The sequence below is a fragment of the Lissotriton helveticus genome, chromosome 6, assembly GCF_964261635.1.
Source record: "Lissotriton helveticus chromosome 6, aLisHel1.1, whole genome shotgun sequence".
NCBI lineage: Eukaryota > Metazoa > Chordata > Amphibia > Caudata > Salamandridae > Lissotriton > Lissotriton helveticus.
Window position 1 is genome coordinate 1,937,558,396 of NC_136067.1, and position 15,776 is coordinate 1,937,574,171.

General features: G+C 41.1%; 1 protein-coding gene across 1 annotated transcript in view; it reads right to left on the minus strand.

Moving 5' to 3' along the window:
• TRIM35 (tripartite motif containing 35) overlaps positions 1–15,776 on the minus strand; it is a 173,371-nt gene that overhangs the window by 58,276 nt on the left and 99,319 nt on the right. The window contains exon 4 of the mRNA XM_078649936.1: positions 6,700–6,722. Within this exon, the coding sequence (XP_078506062.1) occupies positions 6,700–6,722 (23 nt within the window). The remainder of the gene's footprint in view (positions 1–6,699; positions 6,723–15,776) is intronic.

A 15,776-nucleotide genomic window follows, 5' to 3' on the forward strand; every position in this document is an offset into this window, starting at 1 on the left:
GGTGTTGTCGGCGTAGGTACTGGCCCAACCGGGGGTTTAAAGAAAACAAAAAGCACGGAAGTCTGCGCTTAGTTTATAAAATTTTCTGAGGGATTTGTGGACCCAACGCGACTCCCGCTGAAAATTTAAAAAAACGATTTTTTTGTTCCTGGCAGTACCTGTGGGACCCCCCCCTGAGCAGGGTGTTTCTACCCTGCCCCCTTTTATTTTTAATCCTTTTTTTACTTTTTGTCTAGTGACTAAGTTCAACCGAGTCACAAGATGGCTGCCAACACTTCCTTGTTGAAAGCGAGGCCAGTCGCTTCATGTCGATATATGGATATCTGATAAATGCTTCCAATTCTCAGCAACAACTGAGCAGATTTACACCATTTAACAAAAAATAGTGCTTTCTGGACCAAGAGCTAAATCTTTGCCAAATTTGGTGTAATTCCGTTCAGCAGTTCCAGCTGTAGCCACATGCAAAGTTTCCTATAGAAATTAACATGGAGTACATGTGTTTTGGGATACCCCCCTTTTTCTTGGCCCACACTTGACGGGTCCCCCTGAAACTTTCAACTGACCACCCGATCAGTTTTGAAAATTTCGCGAAGATTGGTCAAATGGCGGCAAAGATATCGGCAAAAGAAAAATAAATTGAAAAGAAACAAGGTCCTAACTAGAACTACCTACTGGCGCCAGGAGGAGAACAGAGGCAGATAGAGACATTGAGAGCCAGAGTCAGAGAGAGACATATCCCAAAACAACTTCCAATGCAATAAATAGAGAGCACGCACACGAGGGCTGTTCGCTTCACCTTCCTTTAATGCGTAGGGCTACCACAACCCAGCAGTTTAAAAAGCGATTCAGAGACGCATTTCGGTTGTGTTACCAACCTTTCTCAATCATATATATACACATACACACATGCAGTTTCTTCTGCTTTGCATCAATGACCAACAATTTCCCAAAAATAGACCCCTCTGTGGCATCAGATCTCAGAGTAGAAGGGGGCTTTGGCATTTGTTTTGGTGCCAGAGGCAGAGTAGCTTTTCCCATTTATTTTGGGTCGGAGTGTGGCTTTTTAGACCCTTGCAGTTGTGTGTCTTGAGCCTGGGGCATGCCTGTCAGAGGAGCTGGACCTGAAGGTTTTAGCCATTTTTGGCTCAACACTGGGCTTGAATCCAGACTTCCACTGAAGGGGTTGCTCTGCCTTTATCAGACATCGTTTTGGGGCTAGAGACTGACCCAAAGGTGCTGTGGAGGCAAAGGGAGTCTACCTGGCTTTCAGCCGTGACTAGCAATTATTTCCAGGGGCTCTAGATATCCTCCTTTTTGACTCTGAAGTCTCATAATGACCTCTTGAATCTCCACTTTGGCTTCTTTCTTTCTACTAGGCAGATTGGCATAAAAGGGGTCAGGAACCTCAGACGATGCTGGTCGCTGCATTTTATGGTCTTGCTAGAGGAAGATTATAGACACTGTGCTGGTTGCTCCAGGGGTTATTTAGTGTTTCAACTACAAATCGCCCTGCTCCATGCACAGTGTTCTCATAAATGTTACTTCAGAGGTCATTTGTTGCTATGATTTAAAATAGTATAAATGATGTAATATGAAAGCGTGTATGGTGTGCAAAGGGAAGGCGCAAGTTATAGCTCACTTAGTCTGGCTAGTGAGTTTACTATACTGTGTATGGATTTGAGCGAGTTATAGTATGTTTTGGGAGGGGCAGATATTCTAACCAAGTTAGAACTAGAACTTTAGAATTTAAGATTTTTGTAGTATAGAAATAAGGAAAATGTTATTTACCCTGTAAGCATCTGTTCATGACATGGTGCTGCATACTCCTGCCATCTAGTGTTGGGTCCGGGTGTGTGCATGTAGTTTTTCTGCAAAGTCTGAGTCACGAGGTAGAGCGGCGACTCCTCTGTGATAATACACATGGGATTCAACTCCATTGTTAAATTGTTGCCACGCACAGTGGGTGAGAATGGAGAGAATGGAGTGTGAAAGTAAGTGATAAGTTAAGAGATGCCCATTCATATATGAGAAAATAAACTGCAACAGCCAGAGGTGTCCTGCATGTGAATCTACACCACTACATGCCGCGAACAGAGGCTTACAGGGTAAGAAACATTTTCCGTTCAAGGCATGTATGGCTGTAGAATATGCGACAAGCTCCCTCACGACCTATATTTCTTTAATTTGTGTATACAACATAAAATAAGGGCTACACAGAATATATACACTTTAACCATTAATCTGTCATCATTTTTTATTAAAAAAATACATGTAAAAGTTTTTCCCTTTGTGATATACATCCAACACCATAAAAATATCTATTTGAAATTGAAGGTGCATTAACACACTCTTTGTACCCCTGTATGGTTGCCAGCTTATTTGGCATGATCCTGAGGAAGGTGGTCCATTTTCGTTTCCAAACCCACCGAAACGCGTGTTGACCTTCTGATAAACCCTGTTGAATTTAGATCATCAATAGGGGTTGGAGACAAATTAGTTCTAGGACTCCCTGTGATCCAAATATGAAGAGTGGTCGATATTGGATGATGTGAGAATGTGGTTTAGGTATGATTGAATAAGTTTGAGAATTGATGAAAGTTGAGTACATATAACTGTTTAGGGGTCTGGAACTATAGATCATAACTGTTCCTATGACGCTTAGGAGTGCATAATTATGTATAAAAATTATTGTACACAAATGTAAATGGATATTTTTATAGTGATGTGTATAGAACAAAGGAAAATGGATAAAAACCTTTACATGTATTTTTGAATACAAAATTATGACAAATTAATGATTAAAGTGTCAAAGTGTATATATTAGGTGTAGCCCTGATTTGATAATGTATACACAAAATAAAGAAACATAGGTCATGAGGGAGCTTGTTGCATATTCTTCGGTAGTGTTCCCCTCTTCTCCCTGACCTTAGTCCTTGTAGAGGGGGGTGCCCCCTTACTAGCTAACGTATGACTGTAGATACACATGCTTTGTATATACTATTGTAAAACAATACTTCTGAAAAGCGGTAGCTAACCTGGGGATGTTGCAGTTGTTTGGAAAAGTGCATTCAGCACTGCCTGACCTACATTAGCTTGCTGGCACGATAGAACATCCGCACAGTAATGTTAAATAAAAATGTGTGTGGTGTATACCTTGTAGCTGCCTTACATATCAATTTCAGCTATTGGAAATGTTCCCAAGGAAGGTCATAGAAGATCCTTTCACTTATGTGGTGGTGAGAAAGCAACAAACACTTGCTGAGTTTCCCTAAAAGTTGGTTCTATAAAGTACAGGAGGGCTCTTGACATCTAATGTATGGATAGCCCTTTCCGCAAAAGAGTCTGGTTGTATGAAGAAAAAAGGTAAATCAATTGATTGAGGTGGAAATGAGAGACTACCTTTGGAAGGAATGTAGGGTGGGTGCGGAGGACAACCTCTATGGAGCTGGAAGAAGGTTTCTTCCAACACTAATCAAATCTGAAGAACAATATTTCCTGCATTGGGGGGGCTATCCATTCCACCTAAGCACTTTACCCTGCCATGGAACTTAAGTAATCGAGATACTCACATGAAGCTCTCTACTACTGGTCCTGATCTTTGTTTTTAATGTTATCCCATGTTTCCCTTCCCCACGTTTCGTACTTTGCACTCGTTCTACTGTCCCTTGCTCATGTTACCCCTCCTTTAGTACCTGGATAATTTGTCACACTTTTCCCCATGTATTATGCAACTCTGAATACTGGAAAGCGCTCCGATATCCGCAAGGATCTTGTTCGCGCTCTATAAAACGTTCAAATAAATAAAATAAATAAGTGAGGTAATCGCAGTTAAAAACGCCACTTTTCAAGTGTGAAACGGAAGGGGACAGTTGTGAAGAGATTCAAATGGGAGATTCATCTGTCATGTAAGGACGATGTTACGATTTGATGAGGATGCAGATGGGACCATCGGTGGAAATACTCGAGACCTTCCATGAATGCCCTAATAACTGATACCTTAAATAAATTGACGGGTTGACTATTTTGAAGATAGGCAGCTAACGGTATAGAGGTGAACTGTAGGAGAGAGATTTGTAAATGAAGCAAGTAACAGACAATGTTTTGTACTGTTGCAATAAAAGGGTCAATATGTTTAAAGAGCCAATAGCAGACAAACCTTTTCAATTGGACTATGTAGCAAGCTCAAGTGGTAGGTTTACAAGCTTCCCCAAGAATGCACATTCATTCAGGTGGAAGATTGAGGTATCCAAAATCTATGACATGAGGAGCAATAACGCTAGGTTGACACAATTGAGATCTGGGGATCAGATTTCTCCATAGTTCCGGCAGTAGCAGTTTCCCCTATGAGGGCATCCACCCCCTTATAGTTATTGCCCCCTGGAGACTGTATTCAAAATGTTGAATAGTAATGTTAAATGCATTTAGGTTTATATTCCTGGCCATAGTGTTTATTTCAGGTGCGGGCTGAGTGCACATGGCAGGCAGCAGGCTTTCAACTCATGAGGGGGCATCATTATAGACTGCAGCAACAGAAAGACTGGCTAGATCTGAAGACATGTTAGTGTACATGTTGGGTTGGACGGGTGTCGCCCTACGCCCAACCCGACATGCGCACTTAAGGACTCTACTAGTGCAACGTTAGTGAGCCAAGGGATCACTGCCGCAGCCTCCCCGGTCTCCTAAGGAGGGCTAACTTTCCCTGCTCTAGACAATCCTTGCGCTGCTCTTATGTGGTTTTCAGCAAGTGAGCAGCGCCTGGATTGGCTCAAGAGACAATGAGTAGGCCTAGTCTTAGAGCCAGCATTGGGGTCAGAGGTTTAGCATTAAAGAATAACCTGGCCAATCACAGTATGGCTCTATTATGAAGCCATGCAGTGATTGGTCATTGCCCATCCCTTGCTGCTGCCTTTCCTTCGGTTGCTACTGTCCCCGCCTCATCATGCCCAGCAAGTGGGCAAGATAAGAGTGAAAAGTGTCGCACCCAAGAGTGCTATACAATGGAAAACTTCACATTTATACAAACATCTTGGCAAACCAGAACAGAAATGTGGGGTTATGCCCCTTTTCGAAAGGTATGGAACTTTCAAGTATCTTTACTGCAAATATGCTCAAATTCTCATAGAGGTGTTAATTCTGGATTTAGTGCTTTAAGAATGGCTGTGGAGTAAAAGTGTGGGTGACGGGAGCCAGCCACGGCATGGCGATATCCAAATATGACGTCAAATAGGTAAATAATAATTTAAGAGCTCGCCACTTCACATCTGGTCCTGGTCCCGTGTGACCCAACAAGTGACAAGTGCTTGCCATTACCTCTTTTCGGTCACTCTCTGTGCTGGAGTTATGAATCTGATTAGCGATGAAGTAGAACACAGAGTCCTGGCATCGGCTCATCATTCTACGTTTCAAAGGCCAATCCTTTATCTCCCCAGGCTTTGTACCCGTGTAATTATTAAACATGTGTTTCTTCTACTGTTACAGTGCTCATTTATAGTTACAACACCAGCAAAGTTTTCAAGCACAGGATTCGCACAATGCCATCCACACCGAGGTGTAAAATGACAAAAGCCTTTTTACCTCTCCAGGAACAGTATTTCAGCTTTGAAGTGGTAAAAAAAACATCCAAGCCAACCTGGAATGAATAAAGTAACCCATGACATGCATCTTGCTATCATTATAGCGCTTCAGACCAGTTTCACTTTGCCCAGACACCCAGTGTAAGTCAAAACAATACCCTTTCGGTCTTAGAGTGCTGCATAAATTATGCAAAAAAAGAAGCAGAAAACTATGGGTTGTCCCTTTCTAGCTCAGCGTGGATGGCACTGTGCTAATCCTATGCTCTAAAAAAGTTGCTAGAAACACAGACATAGGAGGTGAGCAGATTCAGAGTGTAGCTGGTGTTGTAGGGTGCTCTGTACAGGAGCTGCTGTTTACCTAAACCTGGTAACTACCCACAGTTCTCTGCTTTTTTTGCATAACTTATGCATCACTACACCTTGAAGGGTAAGGATGTGTGTGTGTGCATAGATATAGTTGGAGAGATGTGTACACTGAAATGAAATATGTTAACATTATGACAAAAACATTTTGAACATTACCAGTGATTTAAAATACCATCATGTAAAGGTACTAAAAACAACCCCATATCTGCGATGTAATGGCTAAGGTGTAAAGGTAACACGCCCTTAGCGGCCGTACTAGATAGAAAAGTGTATTTCAAGAACCTGGTGTACTTGCATTCGTCGCCTAGATATGTTTTTAGGAGTGAGTTGATAAACGATTACACTCCGATAAAGGCATACTTAATCACTTACCGTGTTAAGTAAAACATTAATCCATGTCGATGTAACAGACTAGAGACATATTCCTTTACTGACAAATCCAGCAACAATACATTGTCCGTCTTGTTGTTGTTCTTGTGGGTACTATACTCCCAACAGGGCCATAAACCCTGCAAATGCTTGGCTTAAGAGCACAAACAGCACAGCCACGATGATACTAATGCAGCACAAATAGACAAAACCTAGGTTTACCATGGCAGCAATACTAAATGGTCTCAATGACATCTCACTTAACAAGGCCAGTTTTGCATTGAATAAAGAACCAAGTTTGAGCCCATCTGCACTTGTACCCTACAGAGACATCACTAGCAATCCTACATAAAAGGACCTTAGTGCAGAAACCTTGAAATGTGGTACATACCTTCGTTTTCTGTTTTTGTGCTTCTGTAAAGAGAAGGAAGTGAAGAGTGTTACATTCTGGAGACATACAGATATCAGATGGCAAGCAGTGAATAAAGTGATTGACCTAATTCTAAAAGAATTCGGTTTAGTTTCATACATTATTGTATTTTCCTTATTAGAACATTGGAATGTTGAATGCTCCATTCTAGATAATGGAGTGCTCTGTGTTTCTACTGGCTGATAGAAGCCTAGAGAGCAACTTTCCAATGCGTTTTTTTAATTTCACAGCTGTTGCTGTGAACAAAGGCCTCCCGGAGCCCAATGGGATTTCAACCCCCTCGGGCCCAGAGAGGTCTGCTTTTACAAATTAGACCACTGCCTTATCAGGTAGTAGGAATGTTCCAATAGCCTAAGAGCCTTCCATAGCTGGCTCTACCGGCCACTAAAAGCTTGCTCCCTTGTTAAAGGCCCTCGCCTTTGGTTCAGGCCTTTAACGCTGGAGCGGGACTTTAATGTGTGGTAGAGTCTTCTACGTTAGGCTCAAATCCTATAGTAAAAAAGGAACAGAAAATGGAGTTGGTGGACAGCTAACAATACATGTTGAATGTGAAACATAAGAATTTCTTCTTTCAGTATAGTATGGAATAAGACAGTGTTCCTGGAAACACTTCACGAAAGGTTAATCTTAAAATTTAAAAAAATGTAAAACGCACAGAAAAAAGGTATAAAGCTCTGCTGGGTAGAAAAATTGATAAGATCGAGTGGGATGAAGACTGCAACAAATTTAGTAAATCGCGATTGAGATCTTTAAATTATATGTAAGAAGAGACAGGAAAAGCACTAACAGAATGACATCAGAATGTAGGAAAGTTACTGCGTGGTACACATGCTTTTAACTAGAAAATTCATTTTTGAGCACTTTGTGGTGGCATACTGCAAAACAGCCTCTCTCCCTTAGGTCCAACATGGAAACAGTTTTAAAAACATGACATTTATGAAAGTACTCTGTACAGCGTATAAAATCTACGCAAGTGGTCTAAACAGTAAATACCTACAAGCCGGCCACAGTAAGACTTACCATCCACAAAAGAAACATAGGAAACAGACTGCAAAGCCTTGAATGTTCGTGATGAAACATTAGACCTACCTATAGAGGACACTGAAATAATGAACTGGGCATCAGGTAAGACAGCTGTAAATGTATTTTGAAACTGTAAGACCTAGCATCACAACCTCCATAAATATTAAAGTTGTGCCTGCCTGAACTATGAAAAGGAAAACACGGACTGAATAGGCCAGGATCCTTGATGCACTATTCGCCACTATTGTTTGAGGCTTTGTAGTGTCTAAAGCCAATTTGTTTCTACAAGACTCCAAACAGCGAATACATTATTCTAGTGATAATGCACTAATAGATTTAAAAAATGAATACTTGGTAAGGAAAATGCTACTTACCCAGTATGCATCTGTTCTTGGCATATAGAGCTGTAGATTCATATGAGTTAGCATAGATCGCCATCTGGTGTTGGGCTCAGAAGTTTGCACTTCGTTTTTCTTCGAAGAAGTCTTTGTAGTCACGAGGTAGGTGACGCCTCCGTTCGGTGATAGTGTGCATGGGCATCGACTCCATCCTTAGATTGTTTTGCCACCAAGGGTGAGGAGTTAATAAGAGTAGAAAGTGATGTCCATGTATAGAATATCTAAGTAAGATAATACTGCAACAGGTACAGATACCTAGGGAATCTACAGCTCTATATGCCAAGAACAGATGCATACTGGGTAAGTTGCATTTTCCGTTTGAGGCAAATGAGCTGTAGATCATATGCGTTAGCATAGACTATATAGCAATTCTTTCCCAAGCTGTGGCTAAACTGTATCTGTTGCAGTGGTCTGCAAGTGTTTTTAAAACAGCCTAGCCCACACTAACTTGTTGTTTTGCTAACACATTTACACAATAGTGTTTTGTGAAGGTGTGTGGTGTAGACCAGGTTGCAACTTTGCGAATGTCATTTAAGGGCATGTTCCCTATATATACCATGGAAGCCCCCATCTTGCGTGTAGAATGCGCTTTAGGGGGAACTGTTAAGGTACGTTTAGCTTTGAGGTAGCATATCTGTATGTACTTAACTATCCATCGTGCAATACCTGCTTTTGAAATGGGGTTGCCCTTATGTGGTGGTGAAACAAAAAAAAAAAGTTGATTCATCTTCCTAAAAGGTTTGGTTCTTTCAATGTTATAAAGTATCGCTCTTTTTACATCTAATGTGTGGAGAGAACGTTCTGCTACTGAGTCTGGTTGAGGAAAACCAGACTGGTTGAGATGAAAAGCAGAAACAACTTAGCGTAAAAAGTTTGGGTTAGTTCTAAGAACCACTTTGTAGTTAGTGCCTGGAGCTCACCAACTAAGATGTGATGGCTATAAGGAAGGCTACTTTCCAAGTTAGAAATTGTAATTTGCATCTGTGCACAGGCACAAACGGTGGACCCATGAATCTTGTAATGACTATATTAAGATTCCACACGGGAGAAGGTGTAAGTCTAGGAGGAATGATTCTTTTGAGTCCTTCCATAAAAGCTTTGATAGCGGGTACTCGAAACAAAGACAAGTGTTGTCTGTTTTGTAGGTATTTTGAGATAGGGTGAGCAAACCAATATACTCTTGCGGGCTTGGGCAAAAGTTAAATTGAAAAGTAATAGGCCAGCAAAGGATTTAGTTTGTGTTTTGAATAACAGCTAAAAGGGGAATGAATTTAATTACACCCTCACTAGTCTGATTTAAGTAGCTGAAATTGATGAGGGGCCAGTAAATGGTGTTACCACACTAACAAAGAAAAGCACTAAATACAAAAAATACAAAGACCAGGTTTTATATCAAAAGATTGTTATTTTCTTAAGAATAAAGATGTTACTGATGGAACAGGGTACAGAATAAAAAATGGGGGTACAGAACAAAATGCATTTCAGATGTACAAGGGAGTTGATAATATATTCCTATAATACATCTAGAAAATAAGTCTAAACTGCTACAAAGAATACAGCAATGACTTCAAATCAAACGTAAATGAAAGTCAATTGTAGTCGGTCAGTAATGTGCAGAATTAGACACAACAGTCGACGTTTCGGTCTTTGGCGAAATAATTTCAAAAGACCATCATCAGGACATGGGTTTTGTGCATATATTTGATGACCTTTAGAAGATATCAACCATCCAATTTCTATTCACATCAAATGTTCGTATTGGAAGGGACACTCTTTCTGATATTTAGGCAGGAACTCCAAGATAGGAAATCCTTTGAATTATATCACAGGAAGTGGGTGGTTGAGCGTCACTTTCTTAATTTTTCTTACTTCCTTTCATCAAAGTTTGATGCTTGAGTCACAGTTGGACAAACGTCACAATTTCTCGAAGTAGGATGCGTAGCTACAGCGTGATCAGCGTCAGCAGCGAAACAGTCTCCAGTGCGGGAGAAAGTGACACTCAACCACCCACTTCCTGTGATATAATTCAAAGGATTTCCTATCTTGGAGTTCCTGCCTAAATATCAGAAAGAGTGTCCCTTCCAATACGAACATTTGATGTGAATAGAAATTGGATGGTTGATATCTTCTAAAGGTCATCAAATATATGCACAAAACCCATGTCCTGATGATGGTCTTTTGAAATTATTTCGCCAAAGACCGAAACGTCGACTGTTGTGTCTAATTCTGCACATTACTGACCGACTACAATTGACTTTCAGTCACGTTTGATTTGAAGTCATTGCTGTATTCTTTGTAGCAGTTTAGACTTATTTTCTAGATGTATTATAGGAATATATTATCAACTCCCTTGTACATCTGAAATGCATTTTGTTCTGTACCCCCATTTTTTATTCTGTACCCTGTTCCATCAGTAACATCTTTATTCTTAAGAAAATAACAATCTTTTGATATAAAACCTGGTCTTTGTATTTTTTGTATTTAGTGCTTTTCTTTGTTAGTGTGGTAACACCATTTACTGGCCCCTCATCATCAATTTCAGCTACTTAAATCAGACTAGTGAGGGTGTTCAATTAAATTCATTACCCTTTTAGCTGTTATTCAAAACACAAACGAAATCCCTTGCTGGCCTATTGTTTTGTAGGTAAGATGTAATCGTATGGACGTATTTGCTAAGTTAGCACGTTGTAGGTGTAACAGATAGCAAATGATGTTTTGAGTGGAGGCATCTAGCGGATTGATTTGGTTTTTAGTACAATAAATTGCAAATAGTTTCCATTTTGCTGCATAGCATGCTCTTGTGGTAGGACTTCTAGCCTCTCTAATAATGTTCATGCAGTCAGGTGGGAGGTTAAGGTAGCCAAATTCTAAGACTTCATGTGCCAGATCGCAAGGTTGAGTTGACTGGGATCTGGATGGCTTATATCCATGGTTCTGAGTGAGAAGCTTGTGGGTAGGTGGAACTTTATGATGAACGATTGATAATTCCAACAGGGTTGTGAACCATGGTTGTCGAGCCCATGTGGGAGCAACTAGGATCATTGTGAGGGATTGCTGAGTGAGCTTCCGAACCCCTAATGGAATTTGCCGGAGAGGTGGAAAAGCGTAAGCAAATTTCCCTGACCAATTCATCCATAGTGCATTTCCTTTGGACAAGGGGTGTAGATACCTGAACGAGAAGTTTGGGCATTTTGCATTGTGGTGTGTGGTGAATAGATCTATTTCTGGGTAGCCCCACATTTGAAAGAATGGGAGGAGTACTTGGGAATGTAGTTCCTATTTGTGGATCTGTTGTCAGACGACTGAGTAGATCTGCAATCTGATTGTCTACTCCTGCGAGATGTTGAGCAAGGAGGTATATGTTTTGAGGTATGGCCCACCTCCAGATGCTCAGAGCTAGGTGTGAAAGTTGTAGGAGCGTGTGTCCCTCCCTGTTTTTGTGCATAGTACATTGCGGTCATGCTGTCTGCACAAACTAGGACAGCTTTGCCTACTAGATGCGTCTGAAATGCTAGAAAAATTGCAAGCAGCTCCAGATGGTTTATGTGGAGCTATTTTTGTTGTAAAGTCCACATGCCCTGAATGGTATGAGTTTGTTGATGAGCTCCCGAACCAGTGAGGGATGAGTCTGCTTTTAGCACCATCTGCGGAACCGGATCGATTAATGGCCACCCTTTGGAAAGATTTTGTGTATTCCACCACTGCAGAGAGCGATGTGTGGCCGTCCACCAACACCAATCGTTTAAGTGACCATGATCCTGGTTCCACTGATGTGCTAAGTATTACTGTAGGGGACGCATTTAGAGTCTAGCGTAAGGAACAATTTGAATGCAAGACGCCATCAATCCGATCCATTGCATAAACACTCGGGCTGGTAGTGAGGGTTGCGGTTGAAATTGTGATATAAGGGTTTGCATGTTGCGTATTCTGACTGGGTTGGGGTACGCTAGTACTTTGCGGGTGTCTTGTAGCTCCTAGATACGCTTGCATGTTGGAGGGTTGCAGATGAGGCTTGGTGAGGTTCACAGTGAATCCCAAGTTGTGAAGTTCTTGAACTGTTTTCTGAGTGTGGTGTAGGCAGCTGTGTTGCGTCTTGGTTTTTATTAGCCAGTCGTCTAAGTAAGGGAAGACGTGAATGGGTTGTCTTCTTAAGTGAGCTGCTACTACTGCTAGACACTTGGTGAATACTCTTGGTGGCTTAGTGACCCCGAATTAAAGGGCTTTGAATTGGTAGAGTTGTCCATCCACCACGAACCGGCGATTTCCTGTGAGCCGGGTGAATGAGAGTTTGAAAATAGGAGTCCTTTAAATCTAGAATGGAAAGAAAGTCACCTTACTGAAGCAATGGGAGCACCTGTTGTAGGGTGACCATATGAAAGTGATCCGATTGAATGTAGAGGTTTAGCTGTGTGAGTTCCAGTATGGGCCTGAGAGAGCTGTCCTTCTTGGGAATCAAAAAGTATAGGGAGTACACTCCTGTCCATTGGTGATGTAAGGGGACTGGTTCTATTGCAGATTTGTCTAACAGAGAGAGGACCTCTTGTTTTAACAGGAGAAGATGTTCTGGTGACATTGCCTGAGCTCTCGGAGGATTGTTGGTGCAATGCTGGTAAGTTCCAGGCGATAACCATTTTGTATAATGATTGAATTCCGGACAGGAACTGTGAGAGACGTCCCGACATAAGTGGAGTGTGTGTGGGGGGGGGGGGAGGAAGAGAAGAGTCAGTTTGTTGGCAGGGGAAGTGCTGATGGAGTGGTCTCTTCCTCTGCCCCTCCTCAAAATTACCCCCCGGAGGGCCTAGATTAGTTGTTCCCCTTGTAAGAAGAGGCATTTTCCAACATTGTTTTTGAGCCAACCTTGTAGAAGGAGCGACGAAAGGAACCCCTGCTAGGAGGTAATTGTAGGGCTCCCATGGATTTTGCCGTGTCAGTATATTTCTTCATTTTTTCGAATGAAGTATCTGTTGGCCCGAAAAGATGTTCTTTATCGAAGTGCTGATTAAGTATGGGGGATTGTACCTCCTGCTGGAATCCAGAGATTTAAAGCCAAGCGTGTCTCTGCAGGAGTATGCTAGTGTTGCTAGCACACGAAGCTGTGTCTGCCGCATCTAGGGCACATTTTATGGAAGTGTTTGTGATAAGCTTCCCTTCCTGAATGAGGTCGTTCGCTTTGGCCTCATGTTCTCCTGGCATGTATTGTAGAAGTTTTTCTAATTTGTCATAATGTGCCCTGACGTAACGTGCCAATAGAGCTTGAACATCGGCAATACGCCAAGAGTTTGCGGCCTGGGAAGCTAGCCTTTTGCCAGAGGCATCAATACGTTTTGACTCCTTATCAGGAGGAGGAACGTCACCTGTTTGAGAGTAGGCTCTCTTGCGGGCTTTAGACAGAACAAGCGTGTCTAAGGGTAACCGACCTTTTATGCATACAGGGTCTGTAGGAGCAGACCTGTATTTTTTTTTTCTTCCCGAGGTGTTGGTATTCTGGCTCTAACTGGGTCTTTAAATACCTAGTTCTAGTTAGTATATTTTAGCATGCCTTTTAGCATGGGTAGTGTTAGTAGACCTCTGTGAATGTGTGAACATTTCAACAAGGAAAGTCTCTTCTAGAGGTTCATTATGCAGTTCCACCCGGTGATATTGGGCAGCTCTGTTTACGAGTTGCGCAAAGCCAATGTCATCAGGTGGGAAAGGCCTAGAGGGATAGAGATCAGGGTCATTTGGTACATCTGGATCCTTATCGTAATCATCCCATGGGTCAGTGCCATGTGATATGTCTGGGTCTTGCGGGTTATGATGATCATCAATATAGGAACTACACTACATGGCGCCCAATGTGGGGCGCCATGTAGTGTAGTTCCTATATTCCCAATAGGCTCTGCGCATTGGAATAATATATAAAAAAGAGAGAGAGGGACCCCTTGGAATAGACAAGGGAAATAGGGTGTTAAACCTGAAAAGATGGGACCATTCCCTTGAACCTTATACTGGATCTAGCTTAGATCTAGCTATAGAGTATTCTTTGATGGAATCACAGGCACAAAACATTTAACTTCCAGGATACAAAAACATTTATTAAAATGACAAAAATATGAACAAATTTACAGTTGTACATCATACATTTTATAAAAAGAACGATTAAAATTACTCATGAACTAATGAGACGGTTGGACAATTTCTTGTGACCTGCACAAGCAAACGGACAGACAGAAATTGCAAAACATATAAATTGTAAAATACACGGTGTACATTCAGTGCTTCGATTTAATCTCTCCCTGGTCTTGTAAACTGAAACTTGAAAATCAACAAAGGAGGTGAAGGTTTGAATTGTACTAGATTTTAGGCGTCGACGCGTTTCGGTGGATATAACGTATTTCTCTTCCACCTTTTTCAAGACTACAAGTTCGGTGTCTGTCTTGTTTTGAGGCTTTGCAATAGTCCTATAATAGATGTACATACAATTACTGTTCAGTTTATTTCATTAGTTATATACATATGCATCATTATAAAATACAATCCTAGAAAAGGGTCCTAAATATGCACATTTCCTATTTTGTAAAAACAGTCATGTATCATGAATTGCATTTAACATAACCCGCGTGATACTATTGCAGTCCTGTCTGCACTACCTGCATGTACTGCGTCCCTAAATGTGTGCAGGACTCAACCTATAGAACGAGAATGGATAAAAGTAGAGTTATCAACACTATGGTGCCAGGTGAAAAAGTAGCTATCTAGGTAGATAACTGTCTGCCGTTATAACTAAACCCTTTCTCTAAAACTACTTTCATTATGGGGCTGGTGGCTCAAAAAAGGGGGAGATACCTGGGGTAGAGGTATGTTCAGAGAAAATGATTTAGTCTAGGAGTATTTTACTGTAATTACCTTACCGTCTAGACTTGATATAAAGTCTAAGGGCCTGAACTGTAGACTATGACTGTGCACCTGGAAATGTGTCAGAGACCCTTTTAACTACACAGTGGCATTCTCGTTCTATAGGTTGAGTCCTGCACACATTTAGGGACGCAGTACATACAGGTAGTGCAGACAGGACTGCAATAGTATCACGCGGGTTATGTTAAATGCAATTCATGATACATGACTGTTTTTACAAAATAGGAAATGTGCATATTTAGGACCCTTTTCTAGGATTGTATTTTATAATGATGCATATGTATATAACTAATGAAATAAACTGAACAGTAATTGTATGTACATCTATTATAGGACTATTGCAAAGCCTCAAAACAAGACAGACACCGAACTTGTAGTCTTGAAAAAGGTGGAAGAGAAATACGTTATATCCACCGAAACGCGTCGACGCCTAAAATCTAGTACAATTCAAACCTTCACCTCCTTTGTTGATTTTCAAGTTTCAGTTTACAAGACCAGGGAGAGATTAAATCGAAGCACTGAATGTACACCGTGTATTTTACAATTTATATGTTTTGCAATTTCTGTCTGTCCGTTTGCTTGTGCAGGTCACAAGAAATTGTCCAACCGTCTCATTAGTTCATGAGTAATTTTAATCGTTCTTTTTATAAAATGTATGATGTACAACTGTAAATTTGTTCATATTTTTGTCATTTTAATAAATGTTTTTGTATCCTGGAAGTT